Source organism: Chaetodon trifascialis, chromosome 2, assembly GCF_039877785.1.
Source record: "Chaetodon trifascialis isolate fChaTrf1 chromosome 2, fChaTrf1.hap1, whole genome shotgun sequence".
Taxonomy (NCBI): domain Eukaryota; kingdom Metazoa; phylum Chordata; class Actinopteri; order Chaetodontiformes; family Chaetodontidae; genus Chaetodon; species Chaetodon trifascialis.
This window is the reverse complement of record NC_092057.1, coordinates 10,717,047-10,744,153: the sequence shown is the minus strand read 5'-3', so window position 1 is coordinate 10,744,153 and position 27,107 is coordinate 10,717,047. Positions and strand designations below refer to the sequence as shown.

Here is a 27,107-nt window from a genome sequence, read left to right as displayed (position 1 = left end):
TTTGGAGTATTTCTCAGGGCTGTGTTGAGGATTTTCCTGGGAGAACATTGTTTATGTGAGTGGTCGTCGCTCCTCTCCTCTGTGTCTGACTCAGTAAAAGACTGAGGCTGTAATCCCTTAAGAGGCTTTGCTTTTCACTCTGCTGAAGTTGGGTGCTGTTGGCACGGTGCGATAAACATGCTTTGTCACAGCAGCTCCGGCTAAAATGGCAACATCTGGACAACAGACGCATAATATGAAGCAAGATTGTTCTTTGAAATAAGATGGAATTACAGTGATAAATAAAATGTATAATACATAGGACATTTTTAAAATCACAGGAACTATTATTGTGCTTTATTGTTTCCTCAGCTGGAAAAAGAACTGTCTGTTAGCCTGGTGATTACACTGAATTCACATTTATATTTCATATTCATGTTTGAATCAGAACAAGATTATACATATGACGGGATTCATAAAATATAAAACAAAACAGAATATAAAAATAAGCTCAAGTTAAATAAAACAGAAGAGTCTTGCATTTATTTATTTATTTATTTATTTATTTATTTATTTATTTATTTATTTATTTATCCACATGGCGCTAAAGATGCCAAGATAAAGGAAATGTCCTGTCAGGGTACGAACAGCAGGTGGCGACAAACACCAGATTTCATGGTGATGAGTTGACCTGCTTCACCTGCGCGAACGACGTCAACAAAACCGGTAAACAAAACGTTGACTTCATAATAAGAGCTTGAATTCACTTGTCAGTCGTGAATTCATTGAATAACTGAAAACAGTCTGGTTTCTAGAGCAGTATGACAAATAAAACGGCATCAAAAACACCATGATTGATGGGTGATGATTTATTTTTGAATATATATTTTTGAAATTGTGCATATATTCTTTTTCTTATGAACTCAGGTCTCCATGAGTAGACATGAGGTTTCATTCTAAATGGAGCTGAAATATTACATTTATTCATGTCTTTCTTTCACCTTTGCAGTCTCTCTTTTGATTATTTATTTACATGTTGTTGTTTTTTTAATCACAGCATGTTTTATTGCATCTATTTGTTTATCATACATTATATCACATACTTACATGTAGGTAAGGTAAGTTCATTGCATGTAGTGTTCAAATTCCTTGCATGTGCACACACAAAAAAAGGGATTCTAATTTGGATTCTGGTCCAGTTTTCTGTTAATTTGCTCCTGAAATATCTAAAACCTTTATTTTGAAATAATGCAGCGGTCTCTACCGTGTCCGTTGACGTCATCAAGGTGTTGCTACAGGTTGCGCAGGTGAGTTCGGTTGTTACTGTCTGTGCTTAACTTGTTGAAACACACCAGAAGACGACCGAGACGTGAGTTGTTGTTTTTTTTGTTTTTTTTTTGTTTTGTTTTTTTTTCTGTGAAGACGAAGACGAAAAAGAAAACTGGTTTCTAACTGGTTTCTAATGAAGGCTGGCTCTGGTTTTATACACTTTAATTGGATCCTCCGAGCTGAGAAGGAAGCCGCATTTTTATGGTTGTTGGACAGTCTATAGACCTGAACCATGCTGCTGGATGGTGCGTTCACTGCCCTACTTCTTCTGATCTGTGGAGCTTCTGCCGTGATTGGTAAGTGGTTGGACTCGGATATAAAACGATACATATTGATCACTACAGTATTCTCTGTGCCACATTGTGAGCTTAAAGTCAAATAATTACGACCTCTTACTAGAATACCACGAAAAAATTAAGAGTTTATATTAAATGAAGAATATGAAATAAAAGTCAAATTCACGCCTGGATGTTTTACAGAATGATCAGTCAGACATGACTTCGGCCTCCTGTCATTGTTAATGTTCTCTGTTACACTAAAATAATACTAGTTCAAATTCCAATAAAAGAAAGAAATGTGTGTAGATCACTAGAAGTCAAAGAAGAATAAAGTGCACAGTGTAATAATTGTACCACAGTTTCAACAACTAATCTGTGAAGTCATTTATCAAGAAGGCCAAAAATGAACAGAATACTTTGATTTTACTTCCTGTAGGAAGAAAAAGACTCTTTGGACTCTTGGAACTTGAGATGGACATTTGCCATAATTTTTGACAATTTATGTATGTTAGAAACTCCATTTTTTATTTGTCTCATCTGATAACAATTAGTATATTAATCAACAGTGAAAATAATTTTTCACTAGTTTTTTTTTTTTTTTTTTTTTTTGTTTAAAGCTCTAAACATGAGAAGGCCAGTGCAGAAAATAATGCTGTAAATCTGAGTGACTCATTACAGATGTGTTCAAGGTCCAGGCTATATCTATCAGTGATGGTTGTGGTTGTTTTCATAAGGAAGTGAATGAGTGTTCATGTTATAATCAGCTGAACAAGTAGCCAGACAGACTTTCTGCATCCTTAAATCATGTGATGTTTGTCTGGACCTTAGAGAGCAGGTGTTAGGTGTTTCTGCTTCGATTCATCATTTTAAAATGAGTTTCTGAATGAGGCAAACGTCGTCTCGCTTGTCATTTCACCGCCTGCAGCCTATTTGTACTAACAAAACTAACCTCCTTTGAGAGTTACGTTCACGCTGAGCGACGCACCCTGAAACTTTCCACGTCATTTCTTGATTTGGAGTTCCTCAGGTGTCACCTGAACAACTGGGAAGTCATGAGCCACCTGCGTCGCCTAAGTCGAGGCATGAAATATGTGGTTGTAAACTCTGCTGTTGAAGGAAGGGCAGGTCTTAATTTGCCTGTTTTGCGTCAGATCAAACTGATCATTATTCCAGATAAGAACACATGGGGCATAGCTGACAGCTCTCCTTTAATCAAATGCCTCAGGAGATGCCTATCTCTAGAAATTAAATATACAGTAAATGCACCGGCGCAGCACATGGCTAAAAGTACGTGGACATACATTTGTGTACTTTAGGTCTAGGGCTGTTTTTCCCTGGTTTGCTCTCAGCCACTTGGTTCATTGAAGGGAACTCATAATGACAGCACACAATGACAGACGGTCACGCTCTCCCACCTCTGTCAACAGTTTGTGTCAGCCTTTCCCTCCTCCTCCTCCTCCTCCTCCTCCTCCTCCTCCTCCTCCTCCTCCTCCTCCTCCATCATCAGTATGCATCCCATATGAAGTGAGTGCAGCATGGTTGCTCAGCATCAGTGCGGGATCTCGCTGATGCTGTTGTGACTGAATGGGAGCAAATCTCTGCAGACTGCGTCAAACAATGGAGGCTGTGATGGCAAACACATTATGGACACGGCTTTGGACAAACATGTTCAACTGTCTTACATGGGTGTAATGTTCAGGCGTCCACACACTTCTGATCAAATGTATTAACATACTATTAACTTAATGCAAATATTTAAGGGTTTTTTTTAATTAAAAAAAAAGTTCTTGTTGTGTATAACATCATTGATATAAAAAACAAGGTGATGTCTGCCTCCTCAGGATATTAAAAACAAGTGACAAAACAACACCGTTCACCATTTGTTGTACATCACCAAACCACCATAACTGGAATTAGTTGGCTGAACATGTACCACACCCCTTCCTGGATTATGAGCAGATAAATATGTGTTTATTAGTGCGTAGCTGATGTGTAGCTGGGTGGCGGTTGTAACTGTGTAGGAGTGTCAAATCTGCTTAGATATGCTTTGATCTGCTCAGATATGTGATGGCCTCATCTCACTCAGGTATTACATACCTGTGTGACTGAACGCTCACAGCGATACTGCAGAATTTGGGGGCAGGCACCTGCTAACGTAGCCTGACTGCAGCAAAGATGCCATCCAACAGCTCTGACACGTACTTTTACATGTTGGATTATTTCATGTGCAGAAATACAAAATGACACGCTGGAGAAAACAAGCCTCCCAGGCCAACATTTGACAAAGTCTGGGGCCCTTCTTCATGTACATCAAGGAGACAAGAATACTAAGTTTAATGTGCTTTTTGTTGTTTTCCAGTTTGCTTGTTTCCCTTCTGATATGTGCATGTTTGTTATTGTTCTGGGTCGAACAGGTTCACTTCCTACATCTTTGTTTCTTTATGGAGCATATATATGTGTGTGTATATGTATGTATGTATGTACGTACGTACGTATGTGTATGTGTGTGTGTGCATGTGTGTGTGTGTGTGTGTGTGTATAGATAGATAGATAGATAGATAGATAGATAGATAGATAGATAGATAGATAGATAGATAGATAGATAGATAGATAGATAGATAGATATAAGGCAACTGTATATGCATTTGATATGAATGTTGTACTGGCTGCAGTTTGTGTTGCTGTTGAATTGTATTGCTTTACTGACAGATCTGCTGGGAAACATGACGGTCCTCTTTACTCTGGACATCATGGCAACAGATGATTACATGATGGTTTGTAGGAAACCCTTGTGGTCTGGGGGTTCAGATGCTGACCATGAACCACAATTTCCGTGGCTCGAGTCTGGATGGAGACCATCTCGTACATCTCTTTCCAATCAGTATTTAAGTACAAAAATGCCCTAAAAGTACTTACATGTGTACGTAGTATACTGACCCATATGGTTTGTATAGGTACGTTTATTTATGGCTCTTTACTCTTTTCTTACTTGCAGTTCTGCCTCCAACAAACGTGACTGTGAACTGCCAGAATCTCAACGTCACAGTCAGCTGGGAACACGGCGAACAGCAACCAAACACCAGGTTCAGGGTGATCATCAGAGGTGCAGCTGGGTAAGTGCTGATGCTGCCATCCTTCAGGGTAGGAAAACCTATTTCACAGAGGAATAATCACACGTGTCCATCATTGGTGTTTGCATGAACCACAGACAGACCTCAGTGAAAGAACACACCCACAACAGCATCTTAGCCAATGAGCTAACAGTGAGACTATTCTAAGACTGAAAGCAGAAGATGAAGTTAGTTAGTTTTTAATGACGAGATCAATGCAATGTTTGCTGACTCAGCGGCAGCAGATATTGTGGGTTGTTGTTGGTGGAAGTCTCCACTCTCTTTCTGGTTGTTGATCAGATGAAGTAAGATGAAGGATTAATCTGCTGTATTGTTGCTCATATTTTAGAAGCTCTGAGAGCGTGACCACAGACCATCAGTATGATCTGACCCCCTTCATCTGGTCGTCTGAAGAGCATTACATGGACAACTTTGGTGTCACCGTGACAGCCATACGGGGAGGCAACCAGTCTAAACCGGCGCAATCTGAAACATTCAGCTTTAACTCTTTAAAGTCGACTGTTCGAAAATGTAAGTAATATGCAGCTGTAAGAACGTGTTCATTTCCCAAGTTCAGGTTTCTCTTGCAGATATAAAACGTACATTTCTCTACACAGGTGAATTAGATTTCCCTCCTGTGGAAATGAAATGGAAGGAGGACACGGTGACTTTCAGAAATCCACTCCACTATTACAGCGAACTGAAGCAGGCTAACAAGCCGGATACTGCGACCTTTAAATTCTATGTGGTTTCAAATCTTGTAAGTACAAATAAGGCTTAAATATTTTACTACTGGATGCATTTGGATGGAGGATGGATGCATTTAACGTCACACGTCCGTATTTGTCTGAAGGTTACAGGGGTCGTTTAAATCATTGCCATCTGCTTGTTAGACTCTAAGCATCCAAAATGTCAACGGTTCATCACCAGGGGAACAAAATGTAAGGACGAATTTAAATGTCTGGGCTTCATCTCACTGACGACTAGAGAACTTATCAAGCTTGCTCCCTGGAAAGACTGCAAGCCCTGTGGACCATGGCTGTCCACAGCAGAGGCCGGTACCTTAGTAGCGCTAAGGTTGTGTTTCTATATTCCTTGAGACCCTGTCCCACACAGAAATGTTGGATGCTAGGGCTGGATATCGAGAACTAGTTCTCCAGATCAAGTACAGTGGGAGGTCAAATGTTTTTATTGTAATAAAACAATAATGGGCTGCATGGTGGCGCAGCAGGTAGTGCGCGTGCCTCGCAGCAAGAAGGTCACCGGTTCGATTCCCAGGTCAGGCCTTTCTGTGTGAAGTTTGCATGTTCTTCCCGTACACAGACCAAACAGCATAGACAGCACAGCACAGCATAGAACAAACACAGACCAAAAACATGCTCATTAGGTTGATTGGTGACTCTAAAATTGCCCCGAGGTGTGAGTGTGAGTGTGAATGGTTGTGTGCTTGTGCCCTGCGATCGGCTGGCGACCGGTCCAGGGTGTACCTCGCCTCCCGCCCGCTGACAGCCGAGATAGGCTCCGGCCCCCCGTGACCCCGAAAGGGATAAGCGGCATAGAAAATGGATGGATGGATGGATGGATGGATAAAACAATAATGTTGTCTCTGCTCTGTGACTTTCAGGGAGAAACAAACTGTGATTGCACAGCGAAAGACGAAAACTGCCGCTGTGCCATCTCTCTTCTTGAAGGTGTGGAACCGTGCGTCACGCTGAAGGGAACGTTGTTTGACGGGATCGGCGTTGGCCAAATGATGTTCAGACAGACTGACCGCTTCTGTGACAGTAACACAGCTGGTAAGTCTGAAGTGGAAGGACTTCTTTAAAGACAGGCAATGCATCAAAGTGTGTCTGCACATCTCTGTTTGATCAATAGATTTTATTGAGGTGTTTCTGCTATTTTGTCCTTCCCATTTACTATACACAAGGAGGATAGAATATCAGGAAGACTCACTTTTATGTCCCTGCTGAAACATTGTTGAATCAACACCTCTATAACAGTGGAGCAGTTGTATTGGTTTACTGCATTAGATTGTACAGGTGTACCTAATAAAGTGGACACTGAGTGAACGAGAGTTCAGCTGAAACTGATATGAAGCCGTCCGATATCTCCCAAATTTGTATTTGTAAAATATCGCTTTCTGTCCAACTCAAAGTTTTTACCCAGAACAAGGAGTTTATTTTGTCCCCCATCTCTTCTGTTATCAGTCAACGTCCAGGACGATTGATTCCAGCAAGCAAAACCTTATCCAACGTGCAACTATGCACGAAGCCCTTAAAATACTGATGGTCTTTGCTTTAATCCGTCACGCCAAATCGGAAAGTGTCCCAAACAATGAAACTAAATGTGATATTTTTTGGATTGCAGAGCCCCAAGTGATCACACTTGTTGTACTGCTGTCCATCACTGGCCTCATAATCATCGTCATCACAATCATCATCTGTAAGGTGAAGGCCTGGACAATGAAGACACCCAGTCTACCCACGTCTCTGGTAAGGTGTCCGATTGGATCAAACGTTATGTGGCTTTAGTTGTTTTTAACTGTTGTATAAAACCTTCTGTCCCACCTGTCCTCTTGACAGCGGTCAGACTTCAATGAACGGGACTTGAGGAATGATATGGTGTCAACAGACATCAGCACTGTTGGAGTGACAATCGACACGACACCTTTGGTCAGCTCTGAGGAAGAGAACAATCCCACCAAGAACCTCCAGCACCGCAGCACCACCTCTGATTTCCAGCCTCCTTTCAGCTCCAACATGTGCGGAGGACTTTCAGAGAGCAGAAACAAGGAGCTGGAAGCTGCGGGGTTGACATCAGACGGACAGAAGACAGACGAGGACTCCGCAGACGACTCGGAGAAAACAGAGTGCATCTCCATTGATTTGGAGGAGGAGGAAGAGGAGGAAGAGGAAAGGTCCCCCTATGACTGCCCACATGTCCTGCAAGTGGACATGGGTGACGGAGACATGGTCACAGGTTACACCGGCCCTTAGAACGACGGTCAGAGGACGTTTAACTTAACGATGGCCGTCACACATTCGCACCTCCAGGCCAACTCAGCACAAGAAAGCCTGAACGAGCGCACTCAGGGAGTTGGTGCTTTACCTTAGATCCATATCACCCATATGAAAGCTCATATGCATTTCTACCACTTTTAATTTTTTTAATCAGGAACACTCCAGTGGTCGTCCAGTCACCTTCCGTCCGGTTTCAGCTGGATCTCTGAGCCCCAGCCGGCCTCCTGTGGCATTTTATTATATGCAGCTTATTGTCCGAGAATGGCGACGTGGAGTCACAACAGTAGGATTTTTATCTCAAGGGAACCAGAAGGTCAAAGCTCATGAAACGAATGCTCTGTGTCTTGTTTTAATCTTAGCCAGCTTTTATGGTTTCTTAAAGGAACAGTTCACAGAAGAAAAAAAAAACTTTTCTCACTATCAAGTGGTATCTAATGATTGAATAGTTCTGGTTTTATTTGCCCAGGTTTGCAGATTTCTGCTGCTATCTTACTGCAATGATTAACTGAATTTTAGTTGGGATGTTCACAGAATTTACTTACAATATCTGAACAACTTCATCTCTTTTCAGAAATAATGTTCCACAATTAATAATCCACAGAACACGCTGTCACCAGGAGACTATTTCATCGGTAGAAAGTAGTTCCAGTGAAAACTGGTCTGTGGCCTGATCTGGAGCCAATGTCATGCAGAGGGACGAGCTAATAAAACTAGCCTTTCGACATGACAGAGTACCACTCATTTAAATGAAAGATGTTCTTCTGCGTGAACTGAGCCCTTCACACTCTTCCAGGTTGTTCTGTGGTTTCTTTGAGAGTTTAACTGAGCACCTCATACAGTCTGGACTTTGCGCTCCAGGTAGCAGATAACCTTATAAATACTTTTGAACAACGGTAAAAGTTCCACGCCTCATCAAGGCACTTCACAGCTTCCTCGTTCCATCTGCTGGACAACCTGCTCAACCGGCTCGGAGGGCTGTGCACCTGACTGTTTTTCTTTTGCTCGCACTGGCACCATAACGCTTGTTTACATTACTTCAGGGCTGCTCATGGTTTTAAAAAGTGACATTTGTTTAATCTCTTGTTGTGTGTCTCATACATCAGGCTTATGTACAGGTTCTAATATTAATGCAATAAATGCTTATTTTACAATAACTGTTGTTTGTTTTAGGGTTAAACACCAAAGCCAAATAGATTTTTATTTTCATTACTTTACCTTACTGACCACGACTTCTAAGTCTAATACAAACATGAGATGAAGGCATGTCAAGTCATTTTCTGATCTGGCGTCAGTCGTTGCTAAATAAATAGCGGTCTTAGTGATGATTATCAGCTCACCTGTGAATTAAAGGACTGACTGATGAGGAGAAATACTGATATTTAATTAACTCCAAATATATTAAAAAAGAAAAAACAGGAAGTGTTGCAGTGAGTCGATTTTCAGATGCTGATGCTGATATGATTTTCAGTATCAAACAGCACACTGTCGTTTCTTTCAGATCCAGGAAATAGTCCCGCACACACTTCTGTGTTTGAACTGATTAAACAAGTAAGATAGAACACATAAATCAGTGAGCTTAAGAGGTGCTGGCAGGTGGATTTTATTTTTACCTTTGGACAGAGCCAGGCTAACTCTTTCCATCTGTTTCCAGTCTTTGTGCTAAGCTAAGTTAGCCAGTTGGTAGCGTACAGACATGAATGGCAACGATCTGACTCTCTGCCAGAAAGACAACAGGCATGTTTCCCAAAGAGTCAGAACTTCTCCTCTGAATGTGGTTTGATATGAGCAGCAATATAAGAAAATAAGTTGTCTGAAAGTGCCAAAACTTTACATTTAAAACCAGGATCTGAACAGAGAGCGAGTTCATAAGGTGAGGCATTCAAAGTCAACTTTTGGGTACAGTAACTTTTCAACACCCGGTGCTATGAGAACATTTTGGCTGCTGCCCAGAAAGAAAGAAAAAAAAAAGACTTAAGTTTATTTCCCTGGATTTCACACCATTATAAGATGATGGCCTGAGCTGCTTTACTGTAGATAAAGTTCATTCTTGCTCTGTATATTTTGAGTTAAATGACCTTTACTTCATAATGATTTGGGGAAAGTCTGGTCTAAAACCTCTCAGAGCCTCTCAGCACCCAGTCAGTCCTCTTGTTTGGGGCTGTTGGCCGTCCTGTCAGCTCCACTGACGTGAAGAGCAGCGTGTCCTCTGACGATCAGCGGGCGTAGAGTCTGTGCGGGCAGAGCGCCGGCGGTTGGCTGCTAAAGCTTCAGGCCTTGAACGTTCATTCTCAGGCTCAACATCTGCTTCTCCTGTCGGACCTTCTCTTCCTTGAACGCCATCTTGTTGGCTTTCTTCTCTACTCTCCTCTCCTGTTCAAACACAGAAAGAGAATTTAACAGATTGTGCCGCGTAAACATTTTCACCTCTTATTATTTGTGGGCATCATTTCCTTCATGGTTGGCGTCGTTTTCAGTGCGGAGAAAACACAGTATGACCAGGCTCTGGTTTATTCAGCACTTGGACAAGAACAAAATCAACCAAATCACTGACAGAAAACATCTGATTGAGCTGATTGATGTTTTGTTTGTTATGGGATAGCACACAGACCTATTGCTGGCATGAAAACGCTAAAACCAACAATGTGTTACTCTGTCTCTCTCTCAGGTCTAAGCCCATTGGTTCCTACTGAAGATCTTAAACATCTCACACGTATAATTTGTTTTTTAAGGGAGGATCAGTCATTTAGATCCTAGAGTGACCCTTACACATTGTTATTATCTATCTTTCTTTGTCACCTTGCGTTCTTCCTTGATGGCCTGTTTCCTTGCTTTCCTCTCCTCTTTGCTCTCCTCCTTGGAGCGGGGCTGGTTGGAGACTCGCGGCAGGTCCGAGTCGTTGATCCTCGACATGCGCTCTGCCTGCTTGGCGGTCAGGCCTCTGTTAGGAAGGACGTCCAGGGGGATGCCCGTCTTACTGGACACACGGATCGGCTTTGGCTGAGGACAGAAGGAAACAAACAAAACAAAGTGTCTTTTTGAGATACTTGATCATTGAGAACAGCGTTGTTCGCAAAGGCAGTGACAGTATCAGTAAAATCATAAAATCTGGATCTGTAGCATTCTCAGGACTCTGCCTTAATGTTGTCTTCAACATCTTGACTTTTTACAACTAAGTTTCAACTCATCTGCACCCTTTTAATCTGTCACCTTTCTGGCTTGGTGACATTTTCTAAAATCAGCTTGACTTCTACTCTGTGCTGAAGCACAAGTAAATTGTTGAATGTGTGCCACCAGCTGATCGTATACCCGTCTTACAGGAAGTGGCAGGACGGGAACTTGCTGTGTTGACTAGCAGAATTTTCAGGACCAGACTCCAGGTGTGGGACAGTTAACCCTTTCACCCTGTTCTATGCGTTTAGCATGTGGATCTTATTCTCCACATGTACTGTGTCTAACAGCAGGTAAAAATAATACAAAACAAGGTGTTTTCATACCTTTGGTGGGTCTTCAATGACTTTGGGTCTGTTATATATGTTGGAGTATGTGCCTGGAGAAGACGAGAAACATCATGCAAAGTAAAACATACAGATACAATAGGAGGATATAGATAAATGAAGGTGTTAGTGTCATAACCACATACTTCAAGCCTCTCACCATTACAAACTGTACATTAAACTAACATAACTGAGTCTCAACAGCTGAAATACTTTGGTTTTCTTAATAATCTCAGCCAGCCATGAAAAACATTGACACTGAAAATTTGTGATGCCAATTCAAACAGGAAACTAATTTCATAACTTGAAGTTTAAATTTGAAAATGAAAGCAGTGTCAGAAGAGAGACTGTGAAACTATTTTACTGTGCTTTAAATGTAATACGTACAAGAGACAACATCACGTATGACACTGTCAGAGTTTTTGGTGGAGTGGTGGAGTCAAACTTTGACCAAATAAGCTTTATTGCACTGATAAGGAATAGATAAGATTTTAACCTTTGGCCCCCAGTGAAACACTTCATGGTGTCAGGCGACACAGGGGCCTGATATTAAATTCACTCTGAAAGATAAAAGTTAAACTACAACAGTTTGAATGCTGACATTGAATGAAATTCACTTGGTTCAATAAACCCGACAATCCTCGTTTCAGATCAGAGCGTTTTCACTGGCTGTTCTGGGATCATGTCTTCATCAAAGTGTCACGACGGCCACCCAGCTGTTATCTGCAGAAACGACAGCTCTTCAAACGGCTGTTAGAGTGTGTATCACTGTAATCAGCCCAGTCGCCTTCAGAACATTTGCATGCAAACATTACCTCACATTAGCACAGACGGATTTTTGTTTAACATTTTGTTTGGCCTCAGGCTGTGTTTAGCTCAGCTTAGCACAGACATTGGAAGCAGAGGGAAACAGTGCATCAAGCAGCATCAACGTTGCCTTCTTACATCTGAAAATCTGTCCTTTGTATGTGCGTAAATAATCGAAACTCCCGGAAAGACGGCAAATAAAGTGCATTTCTAAATATGTCTGAGAAGTCTAACTTTAAGGTGTTTGTCAGGGTTGTTTAGGCTGCTGAGATGTCAGTAAAGGAGGACTGAATGAAAAGTCTGACAAGGAAGCTCAGACTCCTGCAGCAGTTATCTAATAAATACACAACTTTCCTGCAAAGTGAAGCTAAGTGGAAATTAAACTCACTGATGATAGTTTCACAGTCCCACTTCTCTTCTGGAGCTGCAATAACAACAGTTTCCATCTCTTCCTCCTCCTCCTCCTCCTCTTCCTCCTCCTTCAAGACAGGAAGTTCTTTGGGACCCAAGTCATCCGGCCTCAAATATCTGAACCACAAATGAGATTTAAAATTGGTCAGCTGGGTCATTTTTTCCTTCTGAAAAAAAAAAAAAAAAAGTTCATGCATCCATCGTCCCATATTTTAATAAAAACACCCATCAGTAAAATCATTTTTGAATCAAATCAAAGTCAAATAAAATGCACTCACTCCTTCTCTTTTTGTACGAAGTAGTCTTTGATAATTTCCTCCAGACGAGCGCTGTCCGGTTCGATGAAGCCCTCTAGCTCTGTGTTGTCCAGGGCGCCGATCTCATCATCATCAAACTGTTCATAAAACTGAAACAATGCAAAAGACGCAGTTTTGTTTGCAGCTCACATCTACAGACGAGGTACGAAACAGATTTAAGACCCTGTGCAGAAACACCACGAGTGGATGGCAGCGATGAATGGGTGGAGGTGTATCTTCAAAAGTAAAGCCAGAGGGTTTCTGTCCATTGACGTCAAACTTTTTCTATTTTTACGCAGGATTTGACAGCGTTATCACAACTGCGACTGCAGTTTGGTTGTCCTATTATTTTATTACATTTCATTCAGGAAACTGCACCAAAAAACACCTGATTCACTGATGCAACTGCACTCGTTACCAAGCTTTGATCATGACGTGACAGATTCACCCTGAATACAGATGGTTTGTGAGTTCCACACAGTGAGGCATCCAGATGTTATCGTTATTCGAAGTCAGCGAGGTCGTTCACTCGGCTCGTTCCGACACTGGTCAGCCTGATTTATCGCACACCGTGGTCACATGACCAACAACATTTTGAAGTGTACTTTTCTGTAAAAATTGGGGAGTGTACCTGATCTCAGAGGAAGTTAACAGACAGCACTAAAAAAAGAGTAAGCGTTCACCTTTTCGAAGCGGTCGTCCAGCAGGGTGAGCTGCTCGTTCCTCCTCATCACGGACGATGTCATTGAGTACTCTGTGAATCGACTCTTCGTCTCCTCGTCCATGAACAGAAACTCTCGCCCGTGGCCGCCCTCTTCCATGTCCTCATCACCCGAAAGCCCGCCCTCAGAGTCGAAGTCGTCTTCCTCGTCTGTATCCTCCCACTCGTCATCATCATCATCATCATCATCTTCGTCGTCACCTCTATCGCAGGTTATACAGAAACAAAGAATCACAATTAAATATGTGTGGCACGCAGAGTAATCACATTACTGCGTGGTATTCCTAATTTAAAAAATGCACTGCGTCTGCACCGCAGACGTCAAACATATTTTGAAATTCCTCAAATGATGGAAGCCTTCAAGCAGAAAATGAAGGTGAGAGAAGACATCAGATAAATTGCCTCACGCTTCTTACTCAGCATTCACAGCTCCGCTCGCACAGTTTGCTTTCATGATGAAGTCGTCGTCCAGGATGTTGTCAGGGTCACCGTAGTCAAAGTCGTCGTCGAGAGCAGCCACGATGTCAGGGTCCATGTCCAGCCGCGGTCCTGAATGAAAACACAAAACGATGAGGAGGAACTAACCAGATGCTCACACCTGATCCTGAGGGCATAGCTGTGGACAATGAACAGCAGCAGAGGATAAACGTCCAGTTTTACCATGAAAACAAGCTAATGCGTAAAGGGAGATGCAGGACTATTCTCCAGAAATTAAACATAAATAAATCCATATTAGCCATGGGAGTATTTGTCTCTGGAGAGATGTTCCTGCTGATGAATTGTTTTCTGTTTCAATCCAAAAATCTGCTGATAACACAACTGGATTATGAAATTTAAATCAGAGGAAAGTGACCACATTTCAGCTTCAGCGGGGAACTGCTGTTGCAGTTCTTTCTGGTCAACAAAAGAGGCCCATGAAGGTCATAAACGACTTCATGCCATTTGAAGCAGATGAGCTTCTTACCTGTGATCGGAGCAGCTTTGTTCAGAAGTCCCACATCCTCTTCAAACTCTGAGGCGAACACTGAAGACGGCAGGTTGATGGTAGCCATCTGTACAGACAACGAGACAACAACCATTTCAGAGCGTCATTTACCACAATTCCTCACAAAGTGTTCAACTTTGGAATTTCAAAACAAAACAAAACATTGGAATTTCCCCTCGTGGGACTAATAAAGGAATATTGAATTGGACTTCAGAAAAATGCCAACCCTTTCCAGTATACCTGACTAAAGGTAAACTCAACTTACAGGAACGGCCTCATCTGTGTCACCCTCTTCCTCGTTCTCATCATCTTCATCACGGAGGTGAATATGTTGCCTGTCACTGTGTGAGGGACCGGCTGCCACCAGCTCAGCCGAGCCCGACTCCTTCAGGTGCTGCAGGTAGTCGTAGTCATCATCAAAGAAGACGCCAAATTTCCTCTGCTCCTCACGCCTCTTCTCTAACTCCACCTGAGAAATATCAAAATCATGGAATCAGACTAGACATTGCTATGGTGACTAATTGGCTCTTTAACGAGCACACAGCCAGAGTCTTGGACAATTATGAACACAGAGTAACATGACATTCATTAATAGACAACACAGTTATCTGTACCTTGGTGGCGGGCAGGAGGACATGCTGTGGGGCTTTCTCATCTGCAGCCAACGGGTCCCTCTGACTTCTGTGGACGAGGTGAAAGGTCACGGCCTTCTTCTTTTCAATGAAGGATTTCTTCTTTCGATGAGGCTGGAAGAGACAAACAAAGCAATGAATAGTAACGATCACTGACGATGATTTAACAGTGACGTCTGTGGATGTTTGGTTCCAGGGTAAACCTGGGTGGCACAACAGCTTTATTTCCCCTCTTCCTTGTTACTCTGACTGAGGTGCTCTTGAGCAAAGCACTAACTACAACAGTGGTGCACCTCAGCAGCTGTGTATGGCAGCTTTCCACCAAACTTCATGTAAATTAGGTAGTTTTTAACATATATTGTTACCAAACTCACCATTTCCCTTAAGATGAGAGAGAGACAGATTTAAATGGACAAACAAAACCTACACGATTCATCACTTTAAGTTTTAACTTTAATTTAATTATGATTACATTTAGAATTCAGTTTTTTAAGAGCAGAGGATTTTAAATATACGTCAACATCAAGAGCATCCTGACACTGACCTCCTCCAGTTAAAAGTTACAAGCTTGTCAGGCTGTTTGTTGTTGTAAGTTTCCCTCATGCGCTTCTGTGTGTCCCCAAATCTCAGCCAGACAACAGCGGGTAAAACAAGACACTTGTCAAACAATGGTGTATGTCAACTAACTTGAGGAGGACCAGAATACGTGTCAGGCTCTTCTGAATCTCTGGTGTTAAAGACATCAAACTCGAAGTTTTACCAAATGTCTGTCAGTGGTGGGCAGGAAACAGCTGAGTTAGCTAACGTTTAGCTACAAGAGCAAGAGGGAAAAGGGGATAATGATTATTTTGGCTACAACTGTGTTTACATTCACTTACGTAATAACAATCCGTAATTTGGTTGTCGTCGTTATTTTTACCAATAACGTTACAGCTTTTTGATGGATACCCATCAATGACGTTAGCCTCTGTTAGTTAACAAAATTAGCTTACTTTACTTACCATTTTGTAACGGCTATCTGACGGCTTTCTTCGACTGGTCGGGGCTAAATATCCTCAAACCGCAAACTACAGAAAGCTGTTACAACAAATAACCGGTTAAATTTAAAAACTGTCGTTCTTGTTTTTGGTCCACGTTGAATCCTTCTTCACCATGCTGCAGCTGCCATTACTGGAAAAAACTATTGAGCAGAACCATAGGGGGGTAAACACGAAAATAATATGCTTTACAGTGGACAACACACCAGGAATTTTTTTATTCTTGTCAAAAAAGATTTTGTAGCTCATGAATGATCTAACATGAATACATGTTTTTATTAATGATTAAATTTGTGCTATTGGGGATCGTGATTTGTTCCCTCCACATTATGTACTGTTGGTATAGTCCAAACAGGGTAGGTTTCGTTTCTTTTCTTTGCAATTGGCAAACCGGTTTATAGGCGTAGTACCGCCACCTGCTGGATGGAAAGTTTCGCACTGGGTTAAAAATAATACTTCATCTGCTTAACCGTTTTCCTTAATGTCTATATATTCCATATATCCCATGGTACATTCCCAAAACGATTTTTTAGCGTAACATCACTTTTTGCTTCCTTCAGAGTTAACAGCTGTCTCTTCACTCCTCATCACAGACACTACAAAGGATAAGTGTTTGATTGGATCCTGTGTGTCTTAACTCAAATGGGTAATGATGATCTCTCCTGTTTCATTGCCATCACAGTATTCTAGTCACACACATATCAGGAGAGCTGCAGGGTAATGCAGCCATTATTCTACATTTTTCTCATTGTCATTAAATTCCATGAAAAGACTAAAACCGACAATGTGTGAGTCTGTCGCTGAAGAATTTCTGTTACCCCGTAGACCTGAACCCGTTGATTCCTGCTGAAGATGTACATCCTTATAAGTAGGTCACAAATCTATTATTTAATTTTTTAAAGAGGCTCAATGGTATCCTTAAATAACATACATTACTCAGAAAGGGGGAAATAGAGCATTTGTTGGGGACTATTTTCAGCGGTGGATTAATCTACAGTGAGTATAAAAGAAACATCCTTTATTGTCACAATGAACACAACATGCAGAGTTAGGGGGGGAAACTGCACACACCATGCATATGTGAAATTCTTTCTCCGCATTTGACCAGGAGCGGTGGGCTGCCAGCCATTTCCTTTGTTGTCACCATTGGTCAGGTGGTCTTCTTGCATGTTTTTAGTGGGGGCATTTTTATGGAGGATACCCCGGGTGAGCACAGGGAAAACATGCAAACTCCACACAGAAAGGCCCTTTTTACCTCGAGCAGCAGGCACCGAAGGCATGGTGGAGGACACGCCACCAGCGCCCACAGCGGGATTCAAACCGGGGACCTTTTATCTGTGAGGTTACCACTTGTTCCACCGTGCCACCTAAAGAATTCCTCCTTCAAGCCGGATTAGTATAGAGTATATACTTGTGTACAGTGTATAGTATAGAGTATAGAGAATACTTGTGGCCCAAGGATGGTGTATGTCAGGTTGAGTCAAAATAAACCACAGCCTGTGTGTTCATGGCAATGAAGGAACATGTCAGCCAGTGTGACAGTGGCTCAGTGATGTGTTTTTAATAGTTTCTGGACAGAAATGAAGCTGTATGGCACAGAGGAAGAAGATCTATCAGGCTGTGATACACACAATATCTGTCAATTAATGTTATTGGTAACATCTCTTGGTTGCAAGAAAGTTGTACTGAGAAAAGGGTTTTCCAGCCAACATCAGTGTGTTCACTCTTTTCCAGATTTCACTTTAAATATTTGTGTAATATAAAGTCATTAAAATGAGTTCCACACTGACCAGCTGCCACTGTAAAGTGATGGAAACATTCATGTATCAATAATTATGACCCAATTACATCCAAATTTAATAAAAGTGACTGATAGCTGTTTAACACAGTAGCATTTCCTCACATCAAAGCCAAAAGTTTTATTCAAAACGTATTTCCATTCATGCAGAGCAGAGAAAAAAAAAAACAAAAACATTTGTCCAAAAGCAAAAGTCAGTAAATTTTAACATCTGATCCCCCCGTGTCAATACTTCAACTCTTACATTATTTGCTCATAAAACAGATAGATGTCGAGACTCTGAAACATGAAAAATAAAGCTTGTTTTAATATTCAACATTCTGCTCTCCAACGCTGACCCCTGTGCTTTGTTCTTCTGGTGGCTCTTCCCTCTCAGCGTCTCCTCAGACATTCATCGCCATCAACAGGAACTGTGCGGTAAACAGAGGGTAAAGTGTACTTCAACAAAACAAACCGCAGTTAAATCCCAGAATATTTAAAGATCATTTTAGGATTAAGAGAAAAAAGAAGCAAAACTAATCTTGTGACCACAAAAGCAATCAGATGACTTAAATAAATCCCCTCATCTGGAGTAGATGTGGTGAAACAAACACCTGGGAGTTATTTGCAGAGATTACAGGACGTGGTGCTGCATGGCTATGGTTTTACCTGCATGATGTTCATGTTCACACGTCCCCTCTTGTATTTATCCATAGCTTGGAAAACTCCTGGTTATGAGAGAGAGATTCAGTCAGCACAAAGTGGCCAATAACTTTCTGAAAGCTGATTTTAACACCAAGGAACATTATCATTTTTTCACGTACTGAACATGTTCTCCAGACGGACGATGCAGGTGAGGTAGTCGTCGAAGTCGATATCGTAGTTGGCGTCAGCAAACCTCAGGCCGACCAGCTGCAGGAGCTTGTTGTTCAGCTGCATGCCTGCATGGGAACAAAGCAGCACCATTAGCCTTCAGAAATGTCAGGAAATCTAATGAGACCATTTCAAAGGAAATTAAAACAGTGTGTTAATAGTTCTGCACAAGTGCAAACAGCATTCAGTCGACTGTCACCTGCAGCTTTGAGAGCGGTGCGAAGCTCGTAGGACGACATCTTCCCTGAGCGGTCGGTGTCGAAGGACAAGAAGAGCATCTGCAATGACAGAGGTTCACCTTCAACAGCCTGAAGAACCCACAAAGGTCCACCACTGCAGCTGATTAACAGCAGGCGATGGAGGAAAGTAACATGTGCATTTACTCAAGTAATGTATTTAAATGCAAGTTACTTCCGTTTTCTGTTATTTTATACTTCTTCTCTACTACATTTTGGGGCAAATATTCAACTTTTTACTCCACTAGATATATTTGATAGCTTGAGTTACTTTACACATTCAAATTGATAATCTAAAATATAATCAACAAATACAATATGATATTTTTACCCCACAGTATATAAAGTAACATACATAAAATACATTCTGAAACAGCTTAGATTTTAACTTAAATCCTAAATAAGTAAATAATGATAAATTTGAATAAATTCTTCCACCGCTGATTTGCAGTTTCATCACATAAATCAACACGTACGATCCACTTCTTCATCTTTTCCCAGAAGACCTTGAACTCTTGGAACTCCAGCTTGCCTGTGTTATCCACCTGTTTTACTGTCAAGGACAAAACTACGCACTGTGGCAATTAGTTGATCTGTTATTAAAATCATTCGGTTCTCCTCCCTCCAATCTACAATGTGAGATGTTTTGGAAAGTCTTATTTTAAGATTAAGTCAAGTCGAGCGAGCTTCACTTGCAGGCTCTGAAATGAGTCAGAAGGATACGTCCATCAGGTTGATGATACTGTGGCAGGTGCTGAGAGTCAGGCCGTCAAATTTGATCTCTTTTCCTGAAGATCAAATAGATAAAACACAAATCAACAATATTAAAAAAATAATTCAACAATATTTAATGACCTGGCTCCTGTCCAGGAATGAGTTAATGAATAAGTGACCAAAAAAATAGTTTAATCTCGTCGTTCACTTACTTCTGCTGAGAACACCGTTCAGCATCTGCTGGAGCTCTCTGACAGAGATGGCCTGGTCCTGCAGACACACCACTTTAACATCATACGCTGCAGAATACAGTAATTATCTACTGAACTAGGAATATCTACAATATGTCATTAGTTATTAGTTAAGCTGCATTCCTAAAGTCTTGGGCAACTTGGGGGCAAATAGCTCAACAAAAAGCTGAAAGGCAAACATCCCTGACATAAAGTAACACCTCAGCAAAAAAGCTGCTTCTCAATTATCGTTAATTCAGACTTCGCAATTTCGCAGTATTGACTGAAGAGAGATAATTACTTTGTTTGACTGCACTTTGTGCTACAGTGCAGCAATAAGGAAAACCAGCTTATTCCTTTAAAGTGTGTTAAATGCGGCTGATCTCATGAAGCTGCTGTTGTCTTACCGGCCCAGCCAGCTGCTCAAACAGCCTCCTCAGGCCTTTCTCCTCGTCCGATTCCTCCTGTGGAAGGCTGGGTGGGGGCGGCTGGTGGAAACAACACAGCATCAGTACAAGCAGACAAGACTGGATGACTGATTCTCATCTCATCTCTCATCTACTTACGTCTGGGAGGTCAGCATCAACTTTGCTCCCCATCTCCCTGTGGAAGAGAACCACACACTGTGATAAAAATGCTCTGTGCTGACATTTCGTGTCTTTTCATTTTCAGCAATTTTTCAGTGTTACCCCGAGGATTTTATTCACGTGTGTTCTGTTGCTTAAATGTTAAATTCTATTTGACTTTTTGTTTGCTGTCTGACTTTTGTCCCTCACGTTCAAACTGGACCCAGAGATGAACACTCACAGAGTTTTGGCCGCCTTCTCAGAGAAGATCCTGATGAGGAAGTCGGCCTCGTGGTGGGGCTGAAAGGTGGTGGGGACCAGCAGGTATTTCCCAGGAGGAAGCGTGAAGCGCTCCGACACCTCCCGCATGTTGATGTAGGTCTTGCTGCGAGCTTTGGACGGATGGTAACGGAAGAAATCTTTCCCCAGTTGGTCCTCGTCATCTGGAGCCTGAACAGAGGGACAGAGAAATAAAAGGGACTTAATTTAGCTTGTTGGAAGATAGAGGACTGACGGAAGTATAAAGCTGACAGATGCAGGTTTTCAGATTATATGAACAGTTGGCAGATTATTCACTGACAAAACAATGTGGCCAAAAGGTCCATTCCTGAGGCTTTGGATCGCATCAAATGATCTTCATCCAGTGGGCTTTGCTCAGTCATCATTTCCATTTTTCTGAGCGTTTTAAGAACTTTTTGTTGTCTTCTGCTGATGAAGATCAAGTGATAGGATCAAAAGCTCCAGAACAGCTACTAAATCGACCTTGAGGTGAGGCTGTTTTGTCAGCTGCTGTTTTCAGCATCAAGAGTTAACTTTGAACCTCAGGCACATGAAATGGTGAGAAGTAAATTCTAAATTGTTGACCCTGTGTGATAGAAAAAAGTGGGACCATTTAAAGGAAACCACTTCACTTTATACCTCGTATACTGCGAAGCCGATGGTCTCTAAGTCCAAGCCTTCCTTCCTCAGCTTTCGTCTGTTCTTCTGCATCAGAGCGACCACCACGCTGCACACGTCGTCATCATCATCAGCGTCCTCCAGCTGCAGCTTGAACTGCGGGTTGGTCCAAAATGTGTCTGCGGATTAAAGATGCAGAGCTTTAGAGGCCAGTTTGGGATACAAACACCAACTGAAATAAGCTGACATTTGGACAGTTTGATGACACCATGTCGAGACAAATGTTTCAGTCTCAGCTCTGGTGGTCTCACCGATGTAGTTCCTGCAGCCTCCAGCGGTGGAGCCGCGGATCCAGCTTCCCTCAAACAGGTTGACCTCCCAGTGGCGCTTTGTGCTGTCGGTCAGATCGTCGGGGGTCATGTTGCAGATCTCCACCTTGTCGTAGTTCCTCTTGAAGTCCTCGAACTCCATCCTGGAGTCACAAACACAAAACACAATCACTGTCATCTCCAAATCCGGTGACTTCACAAGCTCAGCGTCGTCACATTTGTGCATAACAGCACAATGTTCAAAAGGCCACAGAATAAAGCAGATCTGACTGTAGTCATGAGGTCACTTTTTAGATTTGATTTGTCTTTATTGAACAGTGACAGTGAAACAGAGGAGGGTGACGGCTGCAGCTTTGTTGCATCCACTGTAACCATTGAGCTACGGAGGCGCTCCCACGTGGTCGTATTTGACATACTTAGATAATTCATGGCCTCTTAAAACGTGAATGTAATACACACACGGCATTCGTACATTATTTCGTTTTCTACTTTCAGGAACACTGCATGGGGCTCCTAATGGATTATATATGAGTAATGGTTGATATATTTACATTCTCTTTCAATAAGCATTTAATATATCAGTGAGTTGCTTTTAAATAAATCTTGTGACCCTGTGTGTGTGTCAATCAACCTCACACAGGGTCCTGACCTATAGTCTGAGAAACTCTGCTGCGCAGGCTCTTTGATTGAATTAGCTAATCTAGCATATGTAGCATTAACCAAAACTTCTCTCACCTTTTTCACATTGTAAACATTTTCATTAACAAGAGCAGATTGAGATCCAAGATGCCTGACAGTAATCTCTACTATCAACAGCACATCTTCAGTTCAAAGCCCAGCATTTACTGCATACATGATACATATCTGGTGTGCAATCCTGCAACTAAGGAGATTTTTAAACCCTTTGTTTGGACCAAATTGATCACATGGACTCACCAGAATTCACCGTCATCTGTTGAATTCTGCAGGATCCGATTTTTTTCCGCTCTGTCAATGTAACCCCACTCTCTGGAGCTGAAACAGATGGAGACAAAACAATCTGTTGCAACCTGATCATGCAAGAATCAGAGACAAGCAATCGTGCCGATGTTTCTCAAGAAAGGCAGGCAAAAAGACACTCACGACAAAAAAGATGCAAAACCCAGACAGAGATGCAAAACAACACAAAGAGCCGAAAAAGGGCGACAGAGGGATGAAGACTACAAAGAGACGCAGCCACGTCATTTGAGTTGTTTTGTGTCTCTATCAGTTTTAGCGTCTGCTCCAACAGAGGAGGGATCTGTTGCATGTCTGTCCCAGGAGCTCATTGTCTCACAATTTGTCCATGAGTGTACCATTTCACATGTGTTCTGTATTTGAAAATCAGGGTATAGCGGCATCATCCCGAATGCTTACTTGTCACTCCAAGGGCCGTTCCACTCGACCTGACCCCAGGGGTTTCTGACCCGGATCAGCTGGACCGTGTTACCTCTATAATTCACCTGAAAATCAGACAATCCATTAGTTTTTAAACATGCTTACGTTATCGTTTAAAAAACGTACAATCTTGATTTGTTCACACATTAAAATCTATGTTTGACTGCCTCAATATGCAACTTAGCTGTAACTGGCATGTGCGTCTAAGTTCATGTTGAAAAACATGATCAACAATGATCTCTACAGCAGCATGTTAAGTGCATTTTTGAGTGTCATTGTATGTTTTCCACATGGAAGCAACAATTGAGATTAACTTAGTTCCTTGTGTGTTCTTTCCAAGCATCAGTTACGTCAGGGATGGGAGTCTTACCTGCTCCAGGCCTGTGATGGAGTATGCATGTCCCTTCACCAGGCCGGTGGTCGTCTTGGCCTCAGACTCTGCAGAGCTGGTGATCTGGAGAAAACCAAAACACCCAGAGAGGTTTAGAACAGAAGAGCTGCGCTGAAGTACTGACTGCTGGAAGTAATTGTTAGAAATAGTTAAAAGCTTGAAATATATACTGTATGTACAGTCAGTGGCTTTGAACAAGAGCATTTCTTTGGGTTTCGGTCTTTACATCAATAGAGCATCCCATCATGGAGCCTCTGTCCAGAGCCTTCTTCATGATCGAGAACAGGTTGTCTGGCGCTTTCTTGGTTTCGTATACTTCCCCGACACCGCCAGTAAAATCCTCCATGGCCTCCATTGTGCTGCCGCCCTTCAGGGACTCGTAGCTGCCGTGCAGTCTGAAATAAACAGAAAAGCTCATCACTGAGGTTAACATGGATTTAAAATGCCAAACTTAAATATTTTGTTGCATTTTAACAATTAAAGTTTTGTAAAGCAGTCTCGTTTTAAGTGTTTAACGATGTGGTTTGAGCTAAATGCTAACATCAGCATGCTAATGCTATAATATTTAACATGTTGACCATCTTACTTTTGTGCGTTAGTATGCAAACATTTGCTCATTAACGCTAAGCACAAAGTGCAGCAGAGGCTGATGAGAATGTCATGAGTTTTGCCAGCAGGCATGCAGATATAATCAAAGGCATTGGACAAATTAATTTTTTTTAGCTGATGGCACAAACTAAATGATGGCCATTCATCCTGAGGGGGACATGAACGCCTGTCTGCCATTTTCACAGCAGGCCATCCAACAGTTGTTGAGACGTTTCACTCAAAACCACAAATGTCAAATGTTTATCATCTGTCACTCAGCAGGTATAAAATGAAGTGTCATTACTTGGCGTAGGCTTTCTCCAGCAGGGCGCTCCAGAACTCGTTGTTGGACGCAGAGTGGAGCATGATCAGCTGATTTCTCACTGATGGCAACCTGTCGTCCACCACGATGTCCAGCCATTTGTTGTGCTGCCAGAACTGAGGGAGAGACAGGAAATGTGTCACAAAAGAGTTTGTTTCTACAATGCTGTTCATCCACTGCCTACAGCTCATTATCATCTGTAACACACAGAAGTTCCAAAAATCAGGTGGGTTAATGTGATTAACCCACTTCAGGGTTAATGTAACTCAGCAGCAGCAGGGAAAAGGCTCCAGGCCCTGCAAAAGATAACTAGATAGAGCTAATGGATGGAAGGGTGGAGGGTTAATTTACTTTATTAAAAGGGTTTTGGCCATTAAATGTACACTATGACTCAAGCACTACATAGTTATTCTCATCCATTCTGCTTTAATCTATGTAGCTTAGTTGCGCCTTTTTCAAGGCAGAGTTTTGTTTCCTTCTTCTTGAAACAGACTCAAGACTGCAATATCCAAAAAGGACCAGCAGGAGAACATGATACTCAGCCACATGACAGCCAATAAACTGTCTCCACTCCAGACGCCTCATTAGCCTGCAGCCAATCAACCGGTGGTGTACCTGGAAGTGAAAGATGCCGGCGTATCTGTGGTCAAAGTCCTGGTCATGGGGGACCACTCGTGCCAGGGTGTCTTTTTTGAGGGTCAAGGATGCAATGGCGGCTAGAAGCCAGCAGTCCCCTGTGGTGACAAACAGGTGCATCATGGGTAAATGACTGAAATGTGTGCATATGAAACACATAAACTGACTCGTGCCGAAAATGTAAATATACCAACCAAGCTGTCCTTGGCAAATGTCTGTCCTGTCTGCACTGCCTACGATGAACTTCGGGTTGCTGCAGAGCTCCTGTTGAACAGGTGAGAGGTTGAACAGTACAAGAACAGGCAGGTTTATTAAAAAAAGAAAAAATGACAGTTGAGAGGTGACACAGGTGCCTTTGATAGGTGTGTTCACATTCCAGGTATAACAATCAGCCTCACATCCCAGTCACTGGAGCACAAAAAACACACCACACACCAAATACAAGCAGCTGAAGCATTTACTCTGAAGAAACGCCCATGATAGAAATGTGGACTCATTGAATGAGTGATGAGTTTTCTCCAGCTCACTCAAGACTCTTCTGAAGGCACGTTAACAAGAACAGATGCTGGAAATGAGCTAAAATAAATACTATACTGAAGGCAATGAGAGCTAAAAAAGATCCCATAGCTGTAATGATCTGATGGTAAAAATCAATAAAGCTTAAACAAATGTCTTATTTTAAGGCCGATCAGCGAGAGGCAGCTAGCTGCAGACAGTTTTACTGCAGATAACACTGAGGTGTGTGGGGATAAAGTCTGCGTATGGAGCTCAGAGTGAGGAAGCTGCCCCTGCACTTGACTCTATTTATACTGCTTTCTAGCAGAACTGGTTTTGTGGCTTTGGCTGGATAAATACTTAATTGCTGTTTTTGTATTTAAACCAATAAAACCAACTTGCACTTCATTCATTCAGTGGAGTAATAGCAGTAATTGCTGATTCTCTGTCTTTTGTGCAGCGGTTTCTTGGTTTTCATGTATTCAGACTGCACTGAAGCAGAGTTTTGTTCAGTGCTTATTAGAATAGTATAACCAGCTTCAATCACTGACTAAAAACAGCTAGAATGTTCAAGAGTGTTGACACATAAAAAACAAGCTCTCATCATGTCACCAGTCCACTAGAAACCACATTTCATTCATTCAACATTTCAAAAACTGGATTTAATTGCTACATTTAACACATTTCAAGACCCCTTGGCCTGAAGGAGACACAGCTTGAAACATTTGGAAACTTTTCTAGAACAACAGAACGTTAAAACTTAAAATCTGAAATCTTACAGTGTTATGTGCCTACATACCTTAGGTCTCTTCCATTCAAACTGCACAGGAACACTCTGGCTGAAGAAGAGCGAGGAGTCAGCGGCGGGGAAGTCTGGATCCTCAAACAGGACCCCCTTCTGCAGACATTCCTGCCTCAGCTGCTCAAACGACTTCCCATCCGACTGCGTGTCCAAGGCCTTGGAGGAGCCGGAGCCCCGGCCTTGCAAGGTGGACTGGAGAGGCATCTTCTTCTTCGGGAAGAACCTCAGTGAGCGCAGGAGAAGGAGACGTGAGGTGGTGTGTGATGGAGAGAGTCGCCTGCTGTGTGTTTGATGCAGAGACAAGCCTGTCAGGTCGGTACAGCTTGGAAAGGTACACACCCTCCAGACAGAAACTGGTTTATCCTCTCGTGGTGGTGAACCTCGCCCCTGCTGACTCTCTCTCTCTCTCTGGCCTGCAGGAAGTCTAAGAATTAATCTCTGATTGTCTGCAAGCAAACAAATTAAATAGCTCCAGGTTCAGAAAGTCGTGAAAGCCCAGTGAAAATCATATATGTTTAGATGTGGGGTGATAAACTGGAAGATGTGTTCATTTCTTCAGCTAAAAAAAGGCAAAGGCAAACGATCACGAGATGCAAAATGTGACTACAGAGAGATGAACGTCTGCAAACATCACATCCGACTCGGATGAGAGAGGGGCCATTCACATGTGGTCAGGGGCCCATGGTCTCATCATCCATCCACAGTTACAGATCTTTCGGGGTGTGCCCTGCTGCAC

General features: G+C 42.2%; 3 protein-coding genes across 3 annotated transcripts; 1 reads left to right on the top strand and 2 right to left on the bottom strand.

Annotated features, from left to right (window-relative positions):
- The first annotated feature begins 1,424 nt into the window (after positions 1-1,424).
- Positions 1,425-7,707, top strand: ifngr1 (interferon gamma receptor 1). Its single transcript, XM_070984839.1, has 7 exons — positions 1,425-1,604; positions 4,582-4,699; positions 5,046-5,227; positions 5,314-5,456; positions 6,321-6,492; positions 7,064-7,188; positions 7,279-7,707. The coding sequence occupies exons 1-7, from the start codon at positions 1,541-1,543 to the stop codon at positions 7,690-7,692; spliced, it is 1,218 nt and encodes a 405-aa protein (XP_070840940.1). The 5' UTR covers positions 1,425-1,540; the 3' UTR covers positions 7,693-7,707.
- Positions 7,708-9,284: 1,577 nt separating this feature from the next.
- On the bottom strand, positions 9,285-16,247 carry ltv1 (LTV1 ribosome biogenesis factor). The gene is made up of 11 exons (XM_070991299.1): positions 16,064-16,247; positions 15,045-15,176; positions 14,696-14,899; positions 14,410-14,497; positions 13,862-13,994; positions 13,408-13,648; positions 12,707-12,834; positions 12,406-12,545; positions 11,211-11,263; positions 10,513-10,713; positions 9,285-10,086 (listed from the first exon to the last, which is right to left on the bottom strand). The coding sequence occupies exons 1-11, from the start codon at positions 16,064-16,066 to the stop codon at positions 9,976-9,978; spliced, it is 1,434 nt and encodes a 477-aa protein (XP_070847400.1). The 5' UTR covers positions 16,067-16,247; the 3' UTR covers positions 9,285-9,975.
- Positions 16,248-18,210: 1,963 nt separating this feature from the next.
- capn9 (calpain 9) lies at positions 18,211-26,645 on the bottom strand. Its single transcript, XM_070977713.1, has 20 exons — positions 26,369-26,645; positions 25,269-25,338; positions 25,054-25,172; positions 24,421-24,554; positions 23,755-23,923; positions 23,508-23,591; positions 23,117-23,202; positions 22,658-22,735; positions 21,704-21,864; positions 21,414-21,571; positions 20,737-20,945; positions 20,496-20,532; positions 20,337-20,417; positions 19,912-19,969; positions 19,709-19,773; positions 19,462-19,530; positions 18,949-19,027; positions 18,701-18,817; positions 18,546-18,604; positions 18,211-18,307 (listed from the first exon to the last, which is right to left on the bottom strand). Exons 1-20 carry the CDS (start codon positions 26,573-26,575, stop codon positions 18,281-18,283), a joined length of 2,067 nt encoding a protein of 688 aa, XP_070833814.1. The 5' UTR covers positions 26,576-26,645; the 3' UTR covers positions 18,211-18,280.
- Positions 26,646-27,107: the final 462 nt, after the last annotated feature.

Bases quoted from the DNA above. Each gene is read 5' to 3' on its own strand.
- ltv1 (XM_070991299.1), bottom strand. The intron at 14,900-15,044 runs GTACAGATAACT...GATATTTCTCAG, and splicing joins TCCTCCTGCCCGCCACCAAG to GTGGAGTTAGAGAAGAGGCG. The intron at 10,087-10,512 runs GTGACAAAGAAA...GTGTTTGAACAG, and splicing joins CCATCAAGGAAGAACGCAAG to GAGAGGAGAGTAGAGAAGAA.
- capn9 (XM_070977713.1), bottom strand. From the start codon at position 26,575: ATGCCTCTCCAGTCCACCTTGCAAGGCCGGGGCTCCGGCTCCTCCAAG. The intron at 25,339-26,368 runs GTATGTAGGCAC...CCTGTTCAACAG, and splicing joins TTGAATGGAAGAGACCTAAG to GAGCTCTGCAGCAACCCGAA. The intron at 18,308-18,545 runs GTAAAACCATAG...TTTACCGCACAG, and splicing joins TGAACATGAACATCATGCAG to TTCCTGTTGATGGCGATGAA.
- ifngr1 (XM_070984839.1), top strand. From the start codon at position 1,541: ATGCTGCTGGATGGTGCGTTCACTGCCCTACTTCTTCTGATCTGTGGA. The intron at 6,493-7,063 runs GTAAGTCTGAAG...TTTGGATTGCAG, and splicing joins CTGTGACAGTAACACAGCTG to AGCCCCAAGTGATCACACTT. The intron at 7,189-7,278 runs GTAAGGTGTCCG...TCCTCTTGACAG, and splicing joins CCAGTCTACCCACGTCTCTG to CGGTCAGACTTCAATGAACG.